Source organism: Dama dama, chromosome 22 (assembly GCF_033118175.1).
Source record: "Dama dama isolate Ldn47 chromosome 22, ASM3311817v1, whole genome shotgun sequence".
In the NCBI taxonomy this organism is placed as follows: Eukaryota; Metazoa; Chordata; class Mammalia; order Artiodactyla; family Cervidae; genus Dama; species Dama dama.
Genome location: NC_083702.1, coordinates 18,796,139 through 18,817,338, shown reverse-complemented (window position 1 = coordinate 18,817,338; position 21,200 = coordinate 18,796,139). Strand labels below are relative to the sequence as shown.

The 21,200-nt window shown below is 41.7% G+C and overlaps 1 protein-coding gene across 1 annotated transcript in view; it reads left to right on the top strand.

Moving 5' to 3' along the window:
• LOC133043055 (negative elongation factor D-like) overlaps positions 1 to 11,744 on the top strand; it is a 31,679-nt gene extending 19,935 nt beyond the window's left edge. The window contains exon 3 of the mRNA XM_061123945.1: positions 9,962 to 11,744. Coding sequence (XP_060979928.1) covers positions 9,962 to 11,744 — 1,783 coding nt within the window. The remainder of the gene's footprint in view (positions 1 to 9,961) is intronic.
• The last annotated feature ends 9,456 nt before the right edge of the window (positions 11,745 to 21,200 follow it).

Below are 21,200 nucleotides of genomic sequence, written 5' to 3'. Positions count from 1 at the left end.
CACAACTAAAATCCCATGTGCTGAAACGAAGATCCGGTGCAGTCAAATAAATAAATAATTAAAAATTTTAAAATAAGATAAACCTATTATGTTTGTGTCTAAGCAAAATACATACACATTTTTTTCATCAGATGTGTTTGTATGCTTATGTGTATGCAAAGTCATAAAAGTTTTAGGATCTTTACACCAAAAAGTATATTCTAAATACTAAATATATCTAAGGTAATAAATAAAATTGACATTGAAATAACACAACTTTTTTTATTGAAGTATAATTGAGTTACAGTGTTTCAGGTGTACATCAAAGTGATTATTTTTCAGATTCCTTTCCATTATGGGTTACTACAAGATATTGATACGGTAGGATGTTGCCATTTATTTTATGTATAGTAGTGTGTATCTGTTAATCCCTAATTCCAAATTTATTCCTCCTCCTCCTTTCCTCTTTGAATCCAATGCTGTTTAATAAGTGCCATCAAAATAATACAACTGTTTTTAGACATGATATAAAGCAAGGGCTTCCCTGGCAGCTCAGATGGTAAAGAATCTGCCTGCAATGCAGGAAACCAAGGTTTCAGAGACCTGGCAAATAGATGGGGAAACAATGGAAACAGTGACAGACTTTTATTTTCTTGGGCTCCAAAATCACTGCGGATGGTGATTACGGCCATGAAATTAAAAGATGCTTGCTCCTTGGAAGAAAAGCTATGACAAACTTAGACAGCGTATTAAAAAGCAGAGTTATTACTCTGCTGACAAAGGTCCATTGGCATAGTCGAAGCTACAGTTTTTCCAGTAGTCATGTATGGATGTGAGAGTTGCACCATAAAAAAGACTGAGTGCTGAAGAATTGAGGCTTTTGAACTGTGGTGTTGGAGAAGACTCTGGAGAGTCTCTTGGGTTTCAGGGAGATCCAACCAGTCAATCCTAAAGGAAATCTACCCTGAATATTCATTGGAAGGACTGATGCTGAAGCTGAAGCTCCAATACTTTGGCCACCTGATGCAAAGAGCTGACTCATTGGAAAAAACCCTGATGCTGGGAAAGACAGAGGGCAGGAGGAGAAGGAGACGACAGAGGATGAGATGGCTGGATGGCATCACCGATTCAATGGACATGAGTTTGAGCAAGCTCTGGGAGATGGTGAAGGACAGGGAAGCCTGGTGTGCTGCAGTCCATGGGATCACAGAGAGTCAGACACCACTGAGTGGCTGAACAACAACAAAGCAAGATCGGCCTTCATAGATTGTGACCACAATATGGTCTTAGGTTTAGATTTTGCCAAGGTCTCAGATCACAATGAGGGAAGGGGAACTGGGGTGCATGTAGGGAGTTTAGGTCAATTTAGGATCAGGGCTTGCCACCATGACTGTGACTTCAAAGCTGAGAAAGATAGAGGGACTAGCTCCCCAGTCAGATCTTTCTCTCTTTTTAGTGAAAGATAAAGGAGAGTTAATCAAATGGGGAAAAATACCATCAAAATCAACTAAGTGTCAGGAGCTTGGTCACAGGCAGGGGCAGGCGACAAGAGTAGCCTAGCCTGGGCGCTGGCAGTCAGGCGCACAAGCCCAGTCAGATGGGGATGTTCTTGTCCTGGTGGTGCACAGTCAGAACCAGTCATGCCTGAGAAAAGACCACTGCAGGGATGAGGGAGGACATTAGAGTTGAGCCCTAGCATGGAAGAGGGACATGCTTCCCTGGTGGCTCAGATGGTAAAGAATTTGCCTGCAATGCGGGAGGCCCAGGTTTTATCCCTGGGTCGGGAAGATCCCCTACAGCAAGGGAAAAGCAACCCACTCCAGTATTCTTGCCTGGAAAATTCCATGGACAGAGAAGTCTGGAGGTTCAAAGTCCATGAAATTGGTCTACAGTCCAAGAAATTGGTCTACAGTCCATGGGGTCATAAACAGTCAGACGGGACTGAGAGACTAACACTTTCACTGTCCGTGCGAGAGGGAGTGGGCAGGCCAGCAGGGCTAAACTCTACCCCTCCCACATATTCCCCAATATCTTTCCTTGGAACGTAGAAAATGTATTAGGTCAAACTTGAACTAAGAAAAAAAAAACCCAAATTGACTTATGCAATGACAAAATTTACACGAATAGAGTATTGTTTGATGGGGTCTCAGATTATCACTCCCCCATTTTATACATGTGGTCTGCCTATATGAATAAAGAGGGTTGAACAATCAAGCTTGTCCCACATTTTATGCAAATTAGGATGCCTTATTTCTTAAAGTCACGATGTAGGAAATCTGGTAGCTAGTGAAGACAGTGAGGCCAACCCTGGAGGTCCTTTCTCACTTTTCAATGAATTTCACACAATTAAAATATCCATGTGGATCCATTCATATCATCTTGTAAATAAGTGTTTCTTTAATGAATGTATAAAAGTTTATTTTTGCAGATGGTTTAGTTATAGTTAAAAAGAAATAGCTTAATAATTTCTCACTGGAAGCCATCTGTTTTCATACCAGAAACAGTCAGAGGCAGAAGAAAATAGCTCAGAGTAACACAACTCTGTAAGTTTTAGTGTACAATCATTTTTGCACTATCATATTTATTAATTCTTGACCACACCTCGAAACATGTGGGAACTTACTTCCCCAATCAGGGATCAAACCTGTGCCCTTTGCAGTGGAAGCATGAAGTCTTAACAACTGGACCACCAGGGAAGTCTCACACTATCATTTTTATACTTGATGTACTGACATATTCAAGAAGAACAAAGGGACATCAAAGAGCAAAAGAGCTAAAATCTCTAATAAACACAAAGGTCACTAGGACCCTAAGCCTTAACTGTTGCACTAATCATTTTGAGAGCCACAACCAACATGAAACCTGGATTAAGATTAAAAAATGATAGACCCATGAAATTGCTTGCTCCTGCCCAATGACTTTCATCAAATTACAGTTGGAGTGTTGGCGCTAGTCGTAAAGAAACTGCCTGCTACAGCAGGAGACGCCAGACACTCGGGAGGTCAAGGTTTAAGCCCTGGGTGGGGAGATCCCCTGGAGGAGGAAATGGCAACCCACTCCAGTATTCTTGCCTGAGAAATCCCATGGACAGAGGCGCCTAGCGGGCTACGATTCATGGGGCTGCAAGAGTCTGATATGACTGAGCGACTACACACCCGGTCACAGTAGACTAACCAGGGATAACATCATCTCATACTGTCAAGTTCTCACGTGTGGCTTTTAACCTACTCTTACGACACAATTCCTCCTTCCTACCCAGCACCACATAACTGTGTCCTCACTTCTAACCTGCCAGGACTGGTTAAAGCTTTCCTATAAACGAACTGCAGGATTCTCACTGCTTGCGCAACTGTTCACCATAACTCATACTATTGAAACTGCCAGGAATGGGACACTGGATGACAGAAACATGGCAAAAAAATTCTCATCCTGAGCATAAGCCAGTGGATGCCACCTTCTTGAAGGATGTTCAGTTCAGTTCAGTTGCTCAGTCATGTCTGACTCTTTGTGACCCCATGGACTGCAGCATGCCAGGCTTCCCTGTCCCTCACCAACTCCCGGAGCTTGCTCAAACTCATGTCCATCGAGTCAGTGATGCCATCCAACCATCCTATCCTCTGTCATCCCTTCTCCTCTGGCCTTGAATCTTCCCCAGTATCAGGGTCTTTTCAAATGAGTCCGTTCTTTGCATCAGGTGGCCAGAGTATTGGAATTTCAGCTTCAGCATCAGTCCTTCCAATGAATATTCAGGACTGATTTCCTTTAGGATGGACGAGTTGGATTTCCTTGCAGTCTAAGAGACTCTCCAGAGTCTTCTCCAACACCACAGTTCAAAAGCATCAATTCTTTGGTCCTCAGTTTTCTTTATAGTCCAACTTCACATCCATACATGACTAATGGAAAAACCATAGCTTTGAAGCATGAAGCCATCGTAATTAATTATGCAGCCAACACACACAGAAACCTGTCATCCTCATCGGACATGCAGTTTCCTGGTGTGTGGTTGACACTTGTCTTTTCTGTTGTTTCAACTTTCAATCCAGGAAACACAGATGGACAATGATGCATTTGTGTGTTGATGCTTGCTCTCCTCATTGGGGCCCTGTCCTCTTGAGACAGTTTGGACCACATCTATGAAAACATGATGGCTAAACCCAGGAATACTTTTGAAACCGTAAGACAATGCCTCTCATTTGAATTACAAATAGATATAATATAAACAATAATGTATGTGATACGTAATTATATGTTTACAAGCATGAAACATTGTAAAGAGCACAAAAATGTCTTAAGGAACTGATGTGTGATGCTATAGACCACAGAATAGGTTATTATGTAATCACTAAAACTTACCCAACTCTATGTGACCCCATGGACTGTAGCCTGCCAGGCTCCTCTGTCCATGGGATTTCCAGGCAAGAATGGGAGTGGGTTGCCATTCCCTTCTCCAGGGGATCTTCCTGACCCAGGGATCGAACCCAAGTCTCCTGCACTGCAGGCAGATTCTTTACCATCTGAGCCACCAGAGAAGCCCAATATTTTGAAAAAATATTTAGTAAGAGGAAAATATTCTTTTTTGCTCCATAAATAATTTTGAATGGATAAATTATTTAATAGTGAGAGATCAGGAAGACTTCTCAATGGCAGTTTACAAATATGTGAGGGTAGAAAAATAAAGCAAAAAAAAAAAAGAAAAATAAAGCATTGTGGGAAATAATTCCAGTGGTTGGGAATCTGCCTGCCAATGCAGGGGACACAGGTTTGGGAAGATCCCACATACCTCAGGGCAGGTAAGCCTGTGTCTACCTTAGGGAGCTCACACTCTGACCCTACGGAAGCCGACACACAACTAGAGAGTCCAGGTGCTGCAAGGAAATCTTCTTCATGACACAGCAAGAACCCCGTGAGCTGCAATTCAGAGCTGACACAGGCCAACAAGCATTCGCTTTTTTAAAGACAAACCTGGGAGATTCCACTAACCCTCACACTCTAATCCCAAACCCCTGATCGTCTTCTCCAACCACTGACTCCAGGCTCAACTCTGGTCACATGCCTTGTGACTAAAAGTACTTGAAAAGAAACCAGAAGAAGATGAGAGAGCAAGTCTTGCTTTTAATCTGGAGAAATAACTTTCTAGGCAGGCAGAGCAAACAGCAAGTGCGAAGGCCTAATGTGGGATCATGCCTGGCTTGTTAGCTGAACAGCAACGCAACCAGAGAGGATGGAGCAAAGTGAGTGAAGGAAAATGGTTTGGGGTTTTGTTTTTAGTTTTTTATTGGAGTATATAGTTGATTTAGAATGTTGTGTTAATTTCTACTGTACAGCAAAGTGAGACATTTATACATATACCCACTCCTCTTTAGATTCCATTTCCATATAGAACATTACAGAGTATTGAATAGACATCCCTGTGCTATACATGAGGTTATTAGTTATCTATTTTGTATATATTAGTGTATATATGTCAATCCCAATCTCCTAATTTATCTCTCCCCCACCTTTGGTAACCATAAATTTCTTTTCTATGTCTGTGACTCAATTTCTGTTTTCTAAATAGGTTCATCTGCATGGTTTTTTTAGATTTCACATATTAGCAATATCATATATTTGTCTTTCTCTGTCTGACCTACTTCACTCATTATGACAATTTCTAGGTCCATCCATGTCATTGCAAGTGGCATTGTTTTGTTCTTTTTTATGGCTGAGTAATATTCCATCATACATATGACTTACATCTTCTTTATCCATTCCTCTATCAATGGACATTTATGAATAGGTTGCTTCCATGTCCTGGTTATTGTGAACAGTGCAGCAATGATCATGCAGGAGCAAATATCCTTTCAAATTATGTTTTTATTTAGATATATACTCAGGAGTGGGATTGTTGGGTCATATACAGGAAGGAAAGTGTTAATAGAAGTCAGAAACAGCAAGGGGCCAACTTACATTTTCTTCTCACAAGTTGAGCTTGGACCAAGAGAAAGGAGACGAGTCAGAAATACTAAGGCTCTTGACTCAATCAACTGGACTAATGGAATCAGCTTTACTTAAGCCGTGAGGCCTGAGAGGGGTCAGGGCAGGACGTCAGGATTGAGGTGGGAGTTTTAAGTTTGACTTATGACCTATAAAACACTCAAACAGGGATACTCTCCAACTAATAAAAAAAAAAAAAAGTAATTAGCCTCCAACTAATAAAAAAAAAAAAAAAAAAAGAAAAAAAAAGTAATTAGCCTCCAACTAATAAAAGAAAAAAAAAAAAACAGGGATACTGAGCTGGGACTTTGGATATACAAGCCTGGAGATTCAAATCCTAATCTAATCACCATGTAGGTGGTAAAAAAATCATTATGATTAGATTTTCATGCCTGGACAGTATATATAGGAATGCAGAGCTCTGGAGATGTCACCTTGCAAGACACAGTAGGTTCACAGTCAGAGAGAGGGACAGAGAAGAAGAAAAGAACACTTGGAAGGAGCTGCCACTGACAAAGAAGGAATCTCAGGAGACGGCTGGGTCCTGGGAGCCCTGAGAAGAAAGCCTTGCAAGGTGGACAGAGCTCCAGATATTCCAAGTAAGAGAGGGCTGGGAATTGATCACTATATTTTTGCAATGTTAAGATCATGGATTTGTGACTTTCATAGTTTGGGTGTCTATGTAGGTTGGAGGTGAGGCCTGATTGGGGTAAATTCAAGAGAGAATGGGCAGGAAAAAAAGATCACCACACAGCAAAGACAAAGAACTCTTTTAAAGAGTTTTCCTGTAAAAGAAATGTTAAAAATGGGGTGATAGCAAAAGAGCCTTGTGATATTCAACGGAGTTTTGTTTTTTCCTCCCAAACCTGGTAATAATTAGTTTGTCTATATGGTGGACGGAAATGACAGAGGAGACTAATATAACCAATCATATTAGTAATATTAAATGACAGCTGTAACTAATTATTTGAATCCCACAAGCTTGAAGTTGCAATTTTTAAAATATAATTGTTAGCTTATTTAAATGTAAATAATTGTTTCACATGCCTAAGCAATTTAGTTGAAGTCTGGTCTATACTCCTGGACTGTGTGAGCACTTTTAAAAACTGGACACAATGTCCAAACCATAAAATTCACTCTTTTAAAGTATAAAATTCAGTGGTTTATTAGCATATTCACAATGTTGTACAGCCACCCCACTATCTAATTCCAGAGCATTTTCATCACTCTAAAAGAAGTCTGTTAGCAGACACTTTCCATCCTGCCCCACACTATTTCCTGACCACCTCTAACTGATTTTCTATCTCTACAAATTTGCCTGTACTGACTGTTTCATTAAGTGGAATTATATAGTATATGACCTCTTGTACCTGGATTCTTTCACTTTGCAACTTTCCAGGATTCACCCATGCTGAACATGAATTAGTAGTTTATTCCTCTTCGTGACTAGATAATATTCCACTGTATACCATGCTTTGTTCATCCATTCATCAGCTGATGGACATTTGGGTGTTTCTACCTTGTGGCCATTGTGAGTAACATTGCTATGCTCACCTGAAAAGTTTTTTGTGTGGAGCTAGGTTGTCATTTCTCCTGCATATCCTATCTGAAAGGACTGGATGAGCCATAGGGCTTCTCAGGTGGCGCAGTTGGTAAAGGATTTGCCTGCAATATAGGAGACTGGGGTTAAATCCCTGGGTTGGGAAGATCCCCTGGAGAAGGAAATGGCAGTGCTCTTGCCTGGACAAATTCATGGACAAAGGAGCCTGGTGGGCTTTAGTCCATGGGGTCACAAGAGTCGGACACTACTCCTCATATGGCAACTCTATGTTTAACTTTTAGAAAGTTTTTTCAGCCTCTGTTGAGATGATGATGTGGTTTTTGTCCCTTATTCTATTGACACGTTACACTGATTGTTTTTCATAAATCTAATCAACCTCACACTTCTGATATAAATTCTGCTGAGTCATGGTGTATAATCCTTACCTTGCCTGATTCAGATTGTGGGGATTTTACTGATGATTTTTTTCCCTGTATTCATAAAGCATATTAGTCAGTAGTTTTCTTGGGATTCCTCTGTGTGGCTCAGGCATCAAGGTGTGGTTTTGTGGAATCTTGGAGGTTATAGGTATTTTTCAGGTATTTTTTGATGTAATTAAAATCCGTATCAATTTACTTTCAAGAAGTAAGATGATCCTAGATAAACCAATTAGCCTGATCTAATTAACTAAGGCTTTAAGAGTCGAGTTAAAGTTTCCCTAAAGAGAACACATTCTGTCTGGGGCAAGCAGCATCCTTGGTACCAAATAATGCCAGTCTGCCTTTTCTGACGGCTGCCCCAAGGATCTCAGGCTTGCCTAGACAGTTCCCTCAGTCATGTAAGCCAATTCCTTGTGAGAAATCTTTTTTTTTTTTTTGAGAAATCTCTTAATACACATCTCCTACGGGTTTGGTTTCTCTAGTAGAACCCTGGTTGATAACACAGGGTAATGAATACTGGCCTCTTAGAGTGAGCTGGGAGTCTTTCTTGCTCTTCTGTACTGGAGGAGAGGTTGTGAAGCGTTTAATTATTATTTGAATGTTAGTAGAATTTCCCAGGGAAGCCCTCTGATTATGTGAACATTCAATGGCTCTGTTTTTCAATTTAAGAAACTTATTCTACTGTGTTAATCTGATTTATCTCAGATATAGCTGGGATATCATTTCATGTTGTTGTGTATTGTCCTACTTCACACATATTTTTTTTGCTGCTGCATTTTATTCCACAGTATAATAATGAGGGTTTTTGGCTTGGCAGAGATGGGTGTGGATCCTAACCACAAATCTTACCAACAGTATGAGTTTGAGCTGCTCTTTTTCTTATTTTTCAAGAATTGGGACAGACAGTGGATCAACCTGTGACTGTGTGCTCTCTGTGGTCCTCCTGTTCCCCAAAGGCCTTATCCCTGTAAGTTACCAAGCCTTCTGTTTTTTGTTTTCTTCTTTCTGTCTCCCCTCAGGTAAACCTTCATCTTTGGAAATCTGTTGAAGAAAAGTGAATGAAACACTCACTCAGTCCTCTATTTCCCCCCACTTCCCACTCCCTAAAGCCCACATCCACTAACAGCCTAACTAACACCTATCCACCTAGTACCCCCTTGTCCACAGTGGCTCCCATCTAGCCATTCTCCCTCAGCAGCCGCAATCTCTTTCAAAGAAAACCATTTTCTGTTACTTTTCCACTTAAAACCTTATGCAAACTTACCTTTGTTTTTAGCAAAAAACCTAAACCTTTCACTGTATATACAGACAATTGCCTAGCACACCGAAAAGTGCTCAAATTATAGTGAAGTGAATAAATATGTAATACAAAGAAAACAAAAATAATAAAATTGATTTTAAAAGTCCAAATTGAATGGAAGGTTCACTGAAAGAAAAGGCATAGCAGTAGTATAAAAAATAAGAACTATTTGAGCATAGTAACTAGTTTTGAGTCAAAAGTTGATTAAGGATTACTGATTTGGGTCTCTAGAGTGTCAGAGCTAAAAGACACAGTTGATTAATTTTTGAGAGAATATATTAGTTGTCTGGAGAAAGTAAAGTTTTTCCAAATTTTTGAAAATAGTAATAATTTTACTGGAGTATAAATTTAACACATGATCATGATAGAGAAGCACCTCAGCTGGCCAATGAAATGACCTCTGGAACATCAGACTGCAATTCTAAGGGTAGACAGAAGAAACTTGCCCTCCTATGATCTAATCAGTAAATTCATATTCCTATCAAGAAACATCCATTTTGTGACTCCGTGATGGTCCAGTGGCTAAGACTCCATGCTCCCAACTCAGGGGGCCAGGGTTCATTACCTGGTGAGGGAACTAGGTCCTGCATGCCCCAACTAAGACCCGGTACGGCCAAATAAATAAAACTAACAAATATTTTTGAAAAAGAAAGAAACATCAATTTTTCATACCAAAGCCTTGAAAAGAAGAGAGAGGTGACCACAATCCTGTTATTCCTTCCTAAACAGGCAGCTTCGAAAGAGTCCAGTGGGGACCACACCTGGTGCCACCATGGACACGGACCAGGATGACTTTGGGAGCCCTGCCGAGTGGGGTGACCAGCAGCCAGAAGACGGTGTGCTGGGAGAAGAAGACGCCCAGATCCAGCAAGAATGCCTGCAGAAATTTTCTACCCCAGATTATATCATGGAGCCCTCTGTCTTCAACACTCTAATGAGATATTTCCAGGCAGGAGGATCTCCAGAGGAGGTGATCTGCCTCTTATCAGACAACTACACAGCTGTGGCCCAGACCATCAACCTGCTGGCCCAGTGGCTCATTCAGACCGGGGTGGAACCAGTGCAGGTTCAGGAAACTGTGGAAAACCATTTGAAGAACTTAGTGATGCAACACTTCGACCCCCGCAAAGCAGATTCTATCTTTACAAATGAAGGGGCGACCCCCGCCTGGCTGGAAGAAATGATTGCACATCCCACCTGGAGGGATCTTGTTTACCGGCTGATGGAAGCACATCCAGACTGTTTGATGCTGAAATTCACGGTCAAGCTCATTTCTGACGCAGGATACCAAGGTGAGATCACTGGCGTGGTGGCAGCCTGCCAGCAGCTGGAAGTGTTCTCTAGAGTTCTCGGGAGCTCTCTAGCTACCATTTTGGATGGAGGAGAAGCCAACCTCGCGGAAAACCTGCCTCAGTTTGCTAAGATGGTGTGCTACGGGGAGCACATGTACCTGCTGGCTCAGGTCCTGCTGGCCGTGCTGGCCCAGGAAGGCCAGCGGGGCGGAGTGGTGCGCAGGGTCGCCCAGGAGGTCCAGCGCTTCGCCCGGGAGAGTGGCCACGATGGCAGTCGCATCCCGCTTGCCCTGGGCAGAGCTGCCTCCTACCCCCAGCTGTGCCAGGCCCTGGGGGCCATGCTGTCCAAGGGGGCCCTGAATCCAGCCGACATCACCGTCCTCTACAACCTGTTTGTTACCAGCAGTGACCCGCCTCCTGTCGAGCTCATCCGGGCGCCCGCCTTCCTGGACCTGTTCATGCAATCGCTCTTTAAACCCGGGGCCAGGATCAACCCAGACCACAAGCACAAGTATATCCATCTCTTGGCCTATGCGGCCAGCGTGGTGGAGATCTGGAAGAGGAACAAGCGCCTGAGCATCAAACAAGATGAGCTGAAGGCAACGGCGAAGGCTATTGAAACTGTTCACAGTTGGTGCTGCGCTGAGAACATAGGGGCGAGTGAGCTCCTGGCCGAGCTGGGCACCCTCTATAGGTGCATCAGATTTCCAGTGGTGGCGGTGGGTGTGCTGACATGGGTGGACTGGACCGTGTCAAAGCCCAAGTTCTTCGAGCGGCACACCCACCCCACTCCGGTGCCCCTGGCCCTGCTAGACGAGGTCAGCACCTGCCATCCCCTCCTGCACCCCCACATCTTGCAGCTGCTGATCAAGCTCTTGGAGACTGAGTACCCCGAGCTGGATGCCTTGAAGCAGCTCGAGGTGAAGAAGACCCTCTTGGACAGGATGGTGCACCTGCTGAGTTGTGGCCATGTGCTCCCTGTGGTTGCCTACATCCGCAGGTGTCTGGAGAAGCTGGACATCGACCTGTCTCTCATCCGCTATTTTGTGACTGAGGTGCTGGATATGATCAGCCCTCCCTACACCTCTGATTTTGTGCAGCTTTTCCTGCCCATCCTGGAAAACGACAGCATTGCCAGCACCCTGAAAAGGGCGGGTGAACATGACCCTGTGATGGAGTTCATAGCTCACTGCCAATCTAACTTTATGCTGCTGAACTGAGTCAGAGCAACGCCAAACCCACAGCAGAACATTCCAGCAGACCCACTGTGGAGAACCCTTTTGTAGAAGCTACTGGTGAATAGAGGCCCAGTCAACACCTTGGAAATGGGTTCTGGTGGGAGGTGGTGGAGGACTTTTGTTTAAAAAAAAAAAAAAGAATGTTAGCAATCTTAAGTGGAAAGCTGCTCTTCTGAACAGTCCCCACTCCTGGTAAACCCAGGGCTGCCCTTAAATCCTGTTTACCATATTCATTCCCCCAATATTAGAAACAGGTTCCCCTTACTTCTTCCACCAAACTGTGAGCCCCCAAATGGTGGAAGTTCAGAAACTGAGGCACTAAGATGAATTATTTGTAAAGTTGACTTAGCTTTTTTCACACGACCTGATTGGTTACTTCATATTATTGTAATTGCTTTAATTTTCCAAGAACAAATAAAAGTCTTTCTACAGTTGGAAAGTGTACATTCTGGTTGTTGGCTTTTTACTGTGTAAATAAAGCACTTGGGTCCAAAAAATAAATAACAAATAAAAAGTCAAACGACTTTCCAAGTTTTCAAGAAATACTGTCACCCCAGATTCAAGAGGCAGGATTAAATGTAAGTCCACCACCAGCATCAGAAACTCTACATGTAAAACTGAGTACGTGCCATTGAACCCACAAAGGCACCCAAACACTCAAGTCTTCGGGCAGGTAAACAAAGATTTTCAAGGAAGCATCTACTGTCTCTATTGTGAATTATCAGAAAATAATTATATGACTCTATTTGATAACTGGAAAGATAATGTGGGAAAACAATGCTTTCAAATACATGGAAATTAGAGTCATTTCGACCAGTCCTGTGCTGGCATAGTGATCATCAAAATTTTAGTAATAAAAATTCTTTGTACTTTACATTTTTTACCTGTTGATTTTTGTCATAAGCATCATTACTTGGCAACATGTTTATCATAAGTAATACTTATTTTATTCTCTATATTTTGAACAAAATCAGAACAATGAAGTTCAAGTTACAAATTCAATAACTTTAATGTCTTTTTTTTCAACTTAGAGACATTCTAGGAAATGGAAAATTCAATCATTTACTTATAAGAGAGTTTGAATGTGTTTCTACACCTGTAAGTAGTTTGGACTCTCACAAACAAAGTATAAGAGGTGTGGCCTCAGGAATTCCTTGGGAGTCCAGTGGTTAGGACTCCCTTCTCTCACTGGCAAGGCCACAGGTTCAATCCCTGGTCAGAGAACTAAGATTCAGCAAGTCACTTGGTGTAGACAGGAAAATAAATTACTTAAAATGGCACTAGTGGTAATGCAGGAGACATAAGAGACATGGGTTCGATCCCTGGCTCAGGAAGATCCCCTGGAGGAGAGCATGACAACCCATCCCAGTATTTTTGCCTGGAGAATCCCACGGACAGAGGAGCCTGGCAAGCTACAGTCCATAGGGTCACAAAGAGTCAGACACTACTGGGGTGACTTAGCACACAATTTTAAAAACATGCCATCTCAAAAGATTTATGCTTTCAAGTAATTTTTATGAATATATTAAATCCAATCAAAGTAAAATGGGTGGACTTCCCTGGTGGCACAGTGAATAAGGATAAGAATCTGCCAATGCAGGGAACATGTTCGATCCTCAGGAGAATACCACATGCTGCAGAGCCACCAAGCCCGTGTACTATAACTACTGAGCCTGTGCTCTGGAGCCCACAAAAAATGTTCAGCTTATCCAGAATTACATGTCAGTAAAAAAAAAAAAAAAGGTGAATCTAAAATAGAAGTCCTATAACATTACCAACACATATTGTTACCTACACATTTCATCAGCTCATCTGTATGTCTCCTTTATCTTAGTCTGTTTTTCCAACCATCTTCCTGAATTTCCTTTATCCTTTCCTTAGTTTTATAGCTTTTTAAATCACATGTTTATGCACCCTTCAATAATATTATTTGATTTTTGAAGATTATGTATTTCGAGACTTGCTCTTTTTACCCAAAATGATGCTTCTGAAATCAACCAAGTACTTGAACGTGAGAGTCGCTCAGTCATGTCCAACTCTTTGTGACCCCATGCCAGGCTCCTCTGTCCATGGGGCTTCTCCAGGCAAGAATACTGGAGTGGGTAGCTGTTCCCTTCTCCAGGGAATCTTCCTGATCCAGGGAATGAACTGGGGTCTCCTGCATTGCAGCTCAGCTTTAACAGCTGAGCTACCAGGGAAGCCCCAACCAAGAACCCAAATAACTTTAATTCATTAGCTTCCTTCTGACTATATTATTTCCCCTTCTGATGTTTCAGACCATGAATGCTACCACATTCTTACTCATGTCTCCTGATACACGTATGGAACACGTATGGAAGAAGGTCTCCATGTATAAATGAAGGATAAGAGAATGTATAATTTTACAAGACTGTGGAAACTTGTCAAAGGATTTTCTTGATGGCCCAATAATTAATACTTGCACTCCTAATGCAGGGGGCCTGGGTTTGATCCCTGGTCAGGGAACCAGACCACCCATGCCACAACTAAAGACCCACTGCATGTGTGGGTGCTAAGTCACTTCAGTCATGTCCAACTCTGTGTGACCCTATGGACTGTAGCCCACCAGGCTCCCCTGTCCATGGGATTCTCCAGACAAGAAGACTGGAGTGGGTGGGCATTTCCTCCTCCAGGGGATCTTCCCAACCCAGGGGTCAAACCTGCATCCCCTACATCTCCTACATTGTTCAGGGGGTGGAGAGGGGAGTGTTTACCACTAGTGCCACCTGGGAAGCCCAAAGACCTGCTACAACCAAGTAAAAAAAACAATTTTTTTTTAAAGAAAAATAACTCTCTCCTTTAATTAATGTGAAGCACAGGAAACAATTGTTTAGAAAAAGAAATTGTTAAAATAAAAAAAAAAGAAAATTGTTTGCCAAACAGTTGAATCAATTTACACTTCCACCAAAAACACACGAGAGTTCTTGTCAATCTAACTCTCTAACATGCAGCACTGCTTGACTTCTTCATTTCTGCCTATCAAGTGGGTATAACATGGTAGCTCATTCTTGTCTTCATCTTGATTTTTACTAAGGTTGAAATACTTCTTAAAATATTAGCCATTCAGGTATTCTTCTGACTCCTAGGCCTCACACACACATCTTCTACACATCTTTTAATAAGGATTGTTTTCCTTATTGATTTCTGGGAATCTTGTTTCACATACTAAAAATTTGTCAATATATTTTTTACAGATTCATGACTTTTCTTTCCACTTCATTCCTGGGATCTTTGATAAATACCAGTTTTCAATTTTTATATAAAATTGGTGAATCTTTTCCAGCAGCATTTATTATATTATTCATTACTTGCCACACTGGTGTGTAATTCTCCATTATCATACATTGAAATTAGATTATACACTTGGATCTGCTTGTAGACATACTTATGGATTATAAATTATTGTAAATATTGTATCATAATAGAAATAATTTTTGTGTATGTGTATCTCCTTATTTAAGGTTTTGTTTCTCTGCATCTTGATTAAATTGAATATGTTTCACGAAGCAACAGACAAAGGATTAATCTCAAAAATATACAAGCAACTCCTGCAGCTCAATTTCAGAAAAATAAATGACCCAATCAAAAAATGGACCAAAGAACTAAACAGACATTTCTCCAAAGAAGACATACAGATGGCTAACAAACACATGAAAAGATGCTCAACATCACTCATTGTCAGAGAAATGCAAATCAAAACCACAGTGAGGTACCATTACACGCCAGTCACGATGGCTGCTATCCAAAAGTCTACAAGCAATAAATGCTGGAGAGGGTGTGGAGAAAAGGGAACCCTCTTACACTGTTGGTGGGAATGCAAACTAGTACAGCCGCTATGGAGAACAGTGTGGAGATTTCTTAAAAAACTGGAAATAGAACTGCCATATGACCCAGCAATACCACTTCTGGGCATACACACCGAGGAAACCAGATCTGAAAGAGACACGTGCACCCCAATGTTCATCGCAGCACTGCTTATAATAGCCAGGACATGGAAGCAACCTAGATGCCCATCAGCAGACGAATGGATAAGGAAGCTGTGGTACATATACACCATGGAATATTACTCAGCCATTAAAAAGAATTCATTTGAATCAGTTCTAATGAGATGGATGAAACTGGAGCCCATTATACAGAGTGACGTAAGCCAGAAAGATAAAGAACATTACAGCATACTAACACATATATATGGAATTTAGAAAGATGGTAATGATAACCCTATATGCAAAACAGAAAAAGAGACACAGATGTACAGAACAGACTTTTGGACTCTGTGGGAGAAGGCGAGGGTGGGATGTTCTGAGAGAACAGCATCCAAACATGTATATTATTTAGGGTGAAACAGATCACCAGCCCAGGTGGGATGCATGAGACAAGTGCTCGGGCCTGGTGCACTGGGAAGACCCAGAGGGATTGGGTAGAGAGGGAGGTGGGAGGGGGGATCGGGATGGGGAATACATGTAAATCCATGGCTGATGCATGTCAATGTATGACAAAACCCACTACAATATTGTAAAGTAATTAGCCTCCAACTAATAAAAATAAATGAAAAAAAAATTAAAAAAATAAATTGAGTATGTTTCATATGCCTGATGGAAATGTATTCTTTTGGGGTTTTTTGTTGTTGTTTATACACTTTGCACACTTCACCACTGGGGCTCATTTTTGTGGTCCACTAATATCCAAGACGGGAAAGACAGCTACCTTAGTTCTAGGCACTGTCATCTCTGTAACCTCTGCAACAAGCAAATTATTAGTCCCTTAATCTCCTTCATCCAATCTGTCTTCACCACAGTTTACCTCATCATTTACAAACCATCAGGGATGCCCAATAGCCTTAAATATTTAGCTCAGTTGGTAAAGAATCCTCCTGCAATGCATGAGACCCCGATTCGATTCCAGGGTCAGGAAGAGCCCCTGGAGAAGGGATAGGCTATCCACTCCAGTATTCTTGGGCTTCCCTTATGATTCAGCTGGTAAAGAATCTGCCTGCAATTCGGCAGATCAACCTGAGTTCAATCCCTGGGTTGGGAAGATCCCCTCGAGAAGGGAAAGGCTACCCACTCCAGCATTTTGGCCTGGAGAATTCCATGGACTATATAGTCCAAGGGGTTACAAAAAGTCACATGCCACTTTCACTTTCTTTCTTTTCACTAAATCCTTAGCCTGAAATGGAACATCTTCAGGTTCCTGGCTGGCCTCCAGTTTTGAAGAGTTCTCATCAATTCTCTAATTTAAATTTTTCTTGATCACAGCTCAAGTTCAAACTTCCCAGAAGAGTCTATTAACCCTCACATTCTAATCCCAAATCCTTAACTGTCGTCTCCATGCACTGCCTACTATGGTCTCATTTCTGGTCACTGCCTTGTCAATAAAAGTACTTGAAAAGAAATCAGAAGAGAGTAAGAGAACAAGTCTTGCATTTCTCTGGACAAAATACTTTATAGGCAGAATGAACAGCAAGTGCAGAGGCTTCAACAGGGCGCCACACTGGCTTGTTAACTGAAAAGCAAGGCAATCTGAGGGATGGAGCAAAGTGGGTGCAGCAAAGTGCTTTTTTTCCAAGAACTTGCAGTTCTTTCTTTCTTGCACGCTAGCTTTCTCTAGTTTTGTCGATCAGGGGCTATTTTCCAGTTGCAATGAGTGGGTTTTTCATTGCAGGGGTTTCTCTTGTGGAGCACGGGCTCTAGAACACCTGGGCTTCAGTAGTTGTGGCACACAGGGGGCAGTTCCCCCGAGGCAAGGGAAATCCTCTGGACCAGGGAGTGAACCCATGTCTTCATTAGCAGGCAGATTCTTAACCACTAGACCACCAGAGCAATACAGGAAAGGGTTAACAGAAGTCAGAAACCTAGCAAGGGACCAAGTCGAAATTTTTTTTTGACAGATTGATTTTTGGCCCAAGAGAAAAGACAGCAATTGCAGAAGCTGAGGTTCTTGACTCAATCAACTGGATCAATGGAACTGCCTTCACTTAAACAGGGAGGCCTGAGAGGGGGTCAGGGGTCAATGTGGGGCTTTGAGGTTGAGGTTGGGAGTTTTAAGTTTGACTTATGACTAATGAGACATTCAAGCAGAGATACAGAGCTGGAACTTTGGATACACAAGCCTGGAGATTCAAATCCTAACCTAATCACCGCCTGGGTGGTAACGATGTCATTATGATTAGATTTCCAGGCTTGGACAGTATATATAGGAACTCAGAGTTCTAGAGACATAGACTTGAGAGTCGCAGTAGGTCTGGAAGACAAGGAGAGAAAAAGGAAGAAGTAAAGAAACTTGAAAGGAGCATCACTGACATAAACGGAATCTCAGGAGAGGATTGGGTCCTGAGAGCCCTGAGAGAAAAGCCTTTCAAGATGGACAGAGCTCCAAATACTCCAAGTAAGAGAGGGCTGGGAATTGATCACTGGATTTTTGCAATGCTAAGATCATTGATTGGTGACTTTGACAAGAGAGATGTCTGTGGAGTTGTTTGTAAAAGACTGACTGGAGTCAATTCAAGAGACAATGAGCAGGAAATAGATCACCAACATGCAAACACAAATAGGACTCTTTAAAAGCAGTTTTCGTACAAGAAAATAAACACACGGTAGCAATAGAGACTTTTGGACTCTAGAGCATGGGTACAGTAGTTGATGTGCATGGGCTTAGCTGCCCCCACGGTGTGTAATCTTCTCAGAGCAGGAATCAAACCCATGTCCCTTCCACTGGCAGGCAGATTCTTAACCACTGGCAGGGAAGTCCCATATGAGCTTTTTATAAAAAAAATTTTTTATTTTTGGTTGTGCTGGGTCTTGGTTGCTGTACCAGCTTTTTCTCTAGTTGTGGCAAGCAGGGCTACACTTCATTGCAGCGAGTGGGCTTCTCACCGCGGTGACTTTTCTTGTTTCGGAGCGGTGACTTTTCTTGTTTCGGAGCACAGGCTCTAGGACATAAGGGCTTCGTTAATTGTGGTATGTGGGCTCAATAGCTGTGGCTCATGGGCTTTGTTGTTCCAAGGCATGTGGGATCTTCCTGGATTAGGGAAGATGTCCCCTGCAGTGGCAGGCAGATTCTTTACCACTGAGCCACCAGGGAAGCCCCCATAAGAGCTTTTGAATGTATTTCTATAACAAACTTTCTCTGGATTTTTCTTAGGTCAATCTATTTGATCTCTGAAAGTCAAGGACAACATCTAGTACAGAAGACCCAAAGGAAGACAATCATGGACCTATGTCAACAAGGGCTGGAAATGAGTGGCAACTTCACAAAATCAGAAAGCTGGAGTAAGTACGAATTCAATGGAAATCAAATAAGCAAATGCACTGCCTCTTATCTGTCACTCCATTCTTAATTGTTGTGGCGTGCCTGTGTGCTAAGTCACTTCAGTATGACCCCATGGACTGCAGCCCACCAGGTTCCTCTGTCCGTGAGATTGTCCAGGCAAGAATACTGGAGTGGGTTGCCATTTCCTCCTCCAGGGGATCTTCCTGACCCAGGGACTGAACTGGAGTCTCTTATGTCTTCTGCATTGGCAGATAGGGTTTTTACCACTAGTGTCACCTGGGAAGTCTAATTGTTGTGGCACCAATAACCGAATCACAGAAGCTCATTCCTAATGGCCTCTTAATTTTCAGGCTACATGGATACATCTAGGTCACAGAATAACTCGACAGTCCTAAGTACAACATATATTACAGATGTCATATAACATTACTGATCTAGGTATAACTTTATTGATGTATTTCATTGGCTTTTCTGTAAGCCTCTTCTATCCTACTGTGTTCTTCCAACCATCTTCTGAAACTCCTTTATCATTTGCTTAGTTTTATATTTTTTTATCACATACATATGTACCCTTCAATAATATTATTTGGTTTTTGGACACTATGTACTTTGGAGAATTGTTCTTTTTTGGTTTATTTTTAATTGGAGGATATGAGATTTGCTCTTTTTACTCAGAATTATAATTCTAAAGTTCACCAAATTCTCAAATTAGCTTTAATCATTAACTTCATTCTGATAATGCTGTTCAGTTATTAAGTTGTGTCCGACTCTTTGAGACCCCCATGGACTGCAACACACCAGGCTTCCCTGTCCTTCACTGTCTCTCAGAGTTTGCTCAAACCCATGTCCATCAAGTTGGTGATGCCACCTAACCATCTTATCCTCTCCTGCCCCCTTCTCCTCCTGCCGTCAATCTTTCCCAGCATCAGGGTCTTTTCCAATGAGTCGGCTCTTCCCATCAGGTGGCCAAAATACTGTCATTCTGACGACAGACATTGAATTATTTCTCCTTCTGATGTTTCAGATCATGAACGCTACCAGAATTTTATTTGTGTCTCCTCTTCAACATATGCAAGTAAGTCTCTAGGGTTAAATCAAGGATAAGAGAATCTATAATTTTACAAGAGAGTGCAAAATTGTTTTCCAAAGGAGTTCAATCAACTCACACTTCTAACAAAAATACCTGCAAGTTCTTGTCAACCTACCACTGTCTCACATTTGGTGTTATTTGATTTCTTCATTTCTGTCTATCAAGTAACTATAAAAAGGCAGCTCATTCTTATCTTCATCTTGATTATTCTTTTCAAAATATTAGCCATTCAGATCTACTTCTGACTCCCAGCTCTCACACACACACACAGCTTTTGTTTTCTCTCTTGGATCTTTTTTTCCTTATAGATTTATGGGAGCTCTTTGCTCTAGATACCAAAAATTTGTCAGTTTTCTGTTACATATACTTTCTGCCAATTTATGGCTTTTCTCTCCACTTTATTCATGAAATCTTTGATGAATAGCAGTTGTCAATTTTTATATAAATTTGATCAGTCTTATCTAGCAGCACTGATTAAATAGCTCATTGCTTCCCCCCACTGATCAGATATTCTCCATTATCATACATCAATTTTTGATTATCTACTAGGGTCTAATTTTAGCCCCCCTTTCTTTTTCAGTGGTGAACTTGTCCATTTGTACGGTCATTCTTTTCTGTTTCAATAACTATTGCTGTTCATTATGTTCCTAATTAAACTCTTCTGATGTGTCTTGGCTACTTGGTTTCTTAAATAGTGTAAGTGATGGAATCACACAATATATAGTTTAAGCCAGAGTACTTTAAGGTAAAAGTGGTGATATTAGTAATTATGTCAGGACATGAACATATGCCAGGAAGATCCTGGGAAAAGTGAAGTATAAGGACAAATTTCTAAAACTTAGCAAAATTTTCTGAAATAGAAATAGGAAGCCTGTATAGTCCTTAACTTGCCTGCTAATGCAGGAGATCCCCTGAAGAAGGGCATGGCAACCCACTCTGGTATTCTTTTTTTTTCTTTTTTAACCCCAGTATTCTTGCCTGGAGAATTCTATGGACAGAGGAGCCTGGAGGGCTATGGTCCATAGGGTCAAAAAGAGTCAGACACGACTGAAGTGACTTAG